Consider the following 6,203-nt stretch of genomic DNA (forward strand, 5'->3'; position numbering starts at 1 on the left):
TACTAACATTACCGGCGTATGCCGCACCAAAGGACAAGTGCGCAGAACTGGAGAGTAACACAGTACTAAACTGCCACCCAGGCTTCTCAGCCCAGTTACGCTGCACCTCTGGTATCGCAGGTTTTCTCCAGGGCTGATGTGATGCTGATGACCCTTGGTTCACTCCTGCAGCAAGGAGGAAGGCCAGGTAGAAGCAGAGACGTACACTTATTTGCCTCAGAAGGTCCAAGTGTCTAGGCAGCAATGCTAGAGAAGATGTAGGGAAGGGATTTGTTCTTCAAAATTCCCTCGAATTTGGAAAACCTCATTCCTTACCTAAAAAATTTAATGCCTTCATGCTTTTTTTGCTATTTATGTGCCAAAACATCCAAAAGACTACGAACTATTACAGAATCACAGAATGTTTGGGTTTGGAAGGGACCTCTGGAGATCATCCAGTCCAACCCACCTGCTAAAGCAGGTTCACCAGAGCAGATCACACAGGAAGGTGTCCAGGCAGGTTTGAATGTCTCCAGAGAAGGAGACTCCACAGCCTCTCTGGGCAGCCTGTTCTAGGGCTCTGGCACCCTCAGAGTAAAGAAGTTTCTCCTCATATTCAGACAGAACCTCCTGTGCTTCAGTTTGTGCCCGTTGTCCCTCATCCTATTGCTGGGCACCACTGAAAAGAGCCTGGTTTAATCCCTTGAGATATTTATAAACACTGATGAGATCCCCCCTCAGCTTCTCTTCTCCAGGCTGAACAGACCCAGCTCTCTCAGCTGTTCCTCATAAGAAAGGCACTCTAGGCCCCCCACCATCTCCGTAGTTCGCTGCTGGACTCCCTCCAGTAGTTCTTTGCTGTTCTGGAACTGGGGAGCCCAGAACCACACACAGAACTCCAGATGTGGCCTCACCAGAGCAGAGTAGAGGGGGAGGACAACCTCCCTCAACCTGCTGGTTACACTTTTCTTAATGCACCCCAGCTACCATTTGCCTTCTTGGCCACAAGGGCACATTGCTGGCTCATGGTCAACCTGTTGTTGCATTACTAACTGAATATGTGTAACCACAGAGTGCTAACAATCTCAGGTCCCAGCATCAGTGACAAAAGAGAGGTCCACAGGAACGCCGACAGAGGTGAGCACATTGGTACCACCACAGGCTGCTGCAATCATCCAGCACGAGCATCTACAGCACAGCTCTGGCAGCACATGTGCCCTGCTGCCCACACACTGGTGCAGGCTGCAGCCACTATCAGATGGACACAAGATTGCTCATTAGCTTAGATAATTCTGTGCAAAAAATACTATATTAGGCAGATACATTTCCCTTTCCTAACCCTCTGAATAATGTATGTCTGAAGTGTTTGCTAAAGAGCAAAAAAGAAAATAAAGTGGCTAAAAAACTTCGAGATCACCATTTAAATACTGTACATCAACCATTTACTAAGACTCTTCAGATGCCAAATGTTTTCATAGTGATGCATTAGTTATGTACATAAACTCATGATACAAACAAACATGACCTGAAATGATTTGAACAGTTATGACAGCATATCAGTGGAAAAGATGGGAACAGAACTATTGCTTCTCCATTTGAAATGCAAGGTGTAACTTCTGCAGTAAACACTGTTACTAAAAATCTCCATCTGCTCATTTTCTCAACTCTAGTTCTACATCAGCAAGTCAAGAAATATCAAGTGTTTGATTTTTCAAAAGGACCTCTGGTTGCTCAGCACTTTGATTAAAAAAAAAAAAAAAAGGAGAAAAGAAACAGGGGACAGAGAAGTCTTTGTTAGCTCTGGGTTTCAATTCAGACATCTCTGGCTCACAGTTCAATTGGACCACACTTTTTTTGCATTGGCTAGGGGAGAAAAAGCATAGCTCTTTAAAAGCTCCAAGTATCTTCACTGAATTTGTATAGATTCAAAAAAGAAATCAACATTTCTACAGCAATGTAATTCTTCCCCTGGATTTAAAAGAAAAAAAAAAAGCTGGCCATGTTTCTTAAAGTTTCCATTTCACTCTTTGGAGCAGAGAAACTGATGTACTTCCTTCAGTGTCGCTTGCATGTCCTCATATTCCGCAAATTTGCAAGCATCCTCTAGCTTCAGCCATTGGAAAGCTTGGTGCTCCTCCGAGAGCTTGATTTCTGCGTTACAGTCTTTCATTTCTGCCAGCCAGTAAATGACGGTCTTGGGTTTGCCATGGACGGGATAGTGCAGTTCTTTCTTGTACCCCTCTATGAGGGTGAGCTGGCTGGCCTCAAGACCAGCCTCTTCCTGTGTTTCCCGGAATGCTGTCTGCAGGTCATCCTCTCCTGGATCCACATGGCCTGTCGAGAACGTGAAAAAGTTAAGTCTCTGAGAAGGAAACTCAGATTTTGTTCATTCAGTTGACAACTAGGAAACATTGGGAGACAGATGACAGTACACTGTAGCTGATAACCAAAAGGAAATTGGAGAACAGATTGCTTTTCCAACTCTTATATCTTGGTTTGTCTTTCGTTGCTTTTAGGATCGTCTTTTCTCTCACGTCTTCTGAAACTCCCAGTGGCCTCTCAGCACTGGACATCTTTTCTTCTCAGTCCTCCTCTGGAGCACCCCGCACCTGTAATGTTCCACCTTAGACCATACCAAGGACTGACTGCCTCATGAATGCTTTTCCTTTAGCCAGTCAGAGAGGAGATGGCTCATCTGCCTTAGTCCTCTCTCAACCCTTACCTCTCAGGGAAGCTTAAGGCTCAATTCTGCAAAATGCTTACTCATGCTGACAGCCCAGAAATGATGAGACCAGGCACCGACAAATGCCATTTAAAAGGTTGGTCTCAATTAGGCACTTGGGGTATTTTTATTTCTCATATTCCCCTCTGAAACGCAGCAAGCCTAAAAGCCAGTCCTTTCACCAGCTGCATAATCCTTCTAGGACACATCATTTATTTTACATTGCTCAGAACGAGAGGTGCCATTACAAACAACGGATAAATATAACACATCCCCAGATGTTTGTATTTTGTTGAGAAATGTCAGATTTGGTTTTCTCATGGAAGCTCCAGACCAGAACATAAATAGAACAAGCCGAGTAAGATCTCAGAAAAGCAACATAGCAGAAGTTGAGAAGCTTCAAGAGGAAAAAAGTTAAGCTTTATTTTGCCCCTAGTGTCACTCTATTTTCTATGCAGCTGGCTGCAAATAGCCATGATTTCATCACAGAGATTAATCTTTCCTCCGAGCATAGGTACCCAAAGCCACCCTTTAGTACGAGAACTGAGATATACGGGAAGCTCATTCTTGCTTTCCCAACAGGTCTCACTCCTTTTATCTGCACATCAGAAGCTTAATGAGTAGAGGGGTGATTCTGCCCCTCTGCTCCACTCTGGTGAGACCCCACCTGGAGTCCCGTGTCCAGCTCTGGAGCCCTCAGCACAGGACAGACATGGACCTGTTGGAGAGGGGCCAGAGGAGCCACAGAAATGATCTGAGGGCTGGAACCTGATCTAGTTTAAGATATCCATGTTCATTGCAGGGGGGTTGGACTACATGGCCTTTAAAGGTCTATTCTATAATTTTGTGATTTTGAGTGCAAGAGATGTACGTCTACAAGCCATTTCACTCCCTCCTGAAATGCCTACAAGTAATTTTAATTGCTTGTCCAGAATTACTGTCTTCCCAGTAAACCTTTTCACATGGGTCCCTGCTCTCACAACAACTAATCATGTTCCAGAACGTTTTTTAGCTTTCCAGTAGGCTGCAAACTCTGCTCCCTTAGGCTTTTGGTGAAGTGGGCAAGGGGGAGGTTTGGAAAGTTTTGTTCTTTCCCTTAATAGGAGAGCACAGTTGATACTGTTACAAGCTTTTTTTCCTATTTGCGAATTCCTGTTTACAAACTGCTTCTGCACTATACTTTAAAAACAATGCATTTTACAAAACAAGAAGTAAAAACTAGAAGGAGGAAATCTCAGAGGATTAAAAAAAGAAAAGTAAGTAAGAAGATCTACAAGAAATTTGAAGAATTTATGTGCTGTGCTTTTCCCACTAAGTATCTAAGTAACTTTTCCCTGCAATTATGTACCACCAAACACCACGTGTCTTTACAAAGAAGACGTCTTTACATCTTTCGGCATCAGGCTTGTCTTCTCCTTTGGGATCACACTGATGAATGAGGACGGCTTCGGTGAAGATGGCTGTCCCTCTTATCTCTGCTGCATTAGGTATGTGCATCAACCATCTCCTGAACCTAAATAAACTCCTCCATCTCCTAAGAAAGGTGTTCTAAAGTAAATCATCACCGATTTCAGTTTGCCTTCTAACGTTGTGCTGCAAACTGTGACCTTTCTGATTACACGTGGGTCAAACAACCGTGCGCTGGCAACAGTGGCACCTGGCAGAGGGTCACACCTGGGCAAGAAGGTAACACCTTCTCTGGCTACCTAATTTCAGCTGGCTGCTCCATGTCTGCCAGAATCATCAGAGATCCAAGGAGCAAGACTGCGTGACTCACACCCAGACCCAGTTGTGCCCAATAGCTTATAAAGCCACAACTTGCGGAGAATTTCAGCCCCACTCTGCTGCCCATAAGCAGCTACTGTCAACTGATTAACTGCCCCCCAAATCTGACCTTAGAAGCATTCAGCCAAAGTTCAGTCTGTAATCTCACTCCCTCCCGACACAAACGACATTCGAGTGTGTTCTCATGACAAACATCACCTTTGGGTGGGGTCCAGTGATGGGTCCCGTAGGATGTCTGCAGGAGGAGGTACTCGATACCGTCAGTGACCTTAGACTGCAGCCTCCTGTAGATGATCAGGCCACATGCTCTCACAGCCATGCCCCTCTGTTAACTGCACCGAGAGCTGTGGAAGCGCACAGGGGATCAAACAGAAACAACATGCGCATCAAACAGACCAGGGAACAAATCTCCAAGTGTATCAAAAGTCATCCGCCCCTTTGCATTTACTACACAATTAAACCGCATCTTATTATCTTTGAATCGTGAAAAAAAATGAGTTCTTCCCTTTAAAGAGAGGAAACAGGAGCCTATATAAGGGCTTTAAAAAAAAAGTTATCAAGATGCATGAAATATGACCTGCATGACACCGTTGCTGATACATTAGAAACCATAGGGAGGAAAAAAATGACATATCAAAAGGAAAGTCACCAGTGAACACTCTGAAGCTCTTCCACTGCAATAATCCACAGGCTCTGTGCGAAGATAATATCTTGGCATTACCAGAAGCGGCATGAGGAAATAATTGCCCAAGACAGATCTCTTGCAGCAAATAACTCCTCAAGATGCCAATGGCAGCGCTGAGAAATTGAATGGCTAAGTACAGGCCCTTTGTGGTCTGGGTGAGACTTCAAACTGTTATACAAAACTAAAAGTTTCTTGGCATATACATTAAGCACGAATTTGATGTAAACAGAAAGGAACACACAGAATCACAGAACGTTAGGGACTGGAAGGGACCTCAAAAGATCATCTAGTCAAAGTGCATTATAGAGCTCAAGTGAGGTATATTGTAATCAATAAGCTACACAGCCAGGACAATTACTCCTACACAGAAAAAAAAAGAAGACATAAATATGAAAAATCCATTTTAAAAACTCAGCAGTTCTCAGTTCCAGGCAGAGCTTTGCGTTTTGACAAAACTGCACGTTTCAGCAAGTCATACATCTACACAACACTGTTTGTCCCTGAACGCCCAGCGAGGCACCACGACACCTGCAGATTCCAAGCTGGGCCCCAGCAGCACGGAGCCGCTCATCGCCAAGGCGGTGGTGAAGCCCCAGGGTGGTCCACCTCCCCTTAGCCCCCTGGTTTCTGATCAGCCCCGCCAAACACAACCCACACCGCGCAGCCTCGGGCAGCGCAGGCGCCGAGCGGCGGGGAAGCAGCACCCCCTCCCGTGCGCCCCGGGAAACGCCGCGCTCGGGCGCCCGGAGCGCCGCAGGACAGACCTTTCCGAGCGCCGCCAAGCAAGCGGCCCCGCTGCCAGGCCCCGTGAGGCCCGCTCCGGGCTGCTAGGCCGCTCGCAGCGGGAAGGGCCCCCCGGCAGTGGCTGGGCCAGCGAGGCCAGGTCTGGCGGCCCAGAGCAGAGCCCCTCTGGCCGTTGCCTTGGCAACGCGAGGCTCCGAGCCCGCCGGGACACCGAGGGAACCGGACACAAACACCCAAGGCCGCGGCCACCATCGACCCCCGCCCTCACCTTCACTTCCGGTCCGCGGC

The 6,203-nt window shown here is 46.6% G+C and overlaps 1 protein-coding gene across 1 annotated transcript; it reads right to left on the reverse strand.

The window, feature by feature from the left end:
• Positions 1-1,461: 1,461 nt before the first annotated feature.
• On the reverse strand, positions 1,462-6,203 carry NUDT2 (nudix hydrolase 2). Its single transcript, XM_080362905.1, has 3 exons — positions 6,184-6,203; positions 4,685-4,830; positions 1,462-2,313 (listed from the first exon to the last, which is right to left on the reverse strand). The coding sequence occupies exons 2-3, from the start codon at positions 4,803-4,805 to the stop codon at positions 2,000-2,002; spliced, it is 435 nt and encodes a 144-aa protein (XP_080219031.1). The 5' UTR covers positions 4,806-4,830; positions 6,184-6,203; the 3' UTR covers positions 1,462-1,999.

This window comes from Nesoenas mayeri, assembly GCF_963082525.1.
Source record: "Nesoenas mayeri genome assembly, chromosome: Z".
NCBI classification, from domain to species: domain Eukaryota; kingdom Metazoa; phylum Chordata; class Aves; order Columbiformes; family Columbidae; genus Nesoenas; species Nesoenas mayeri.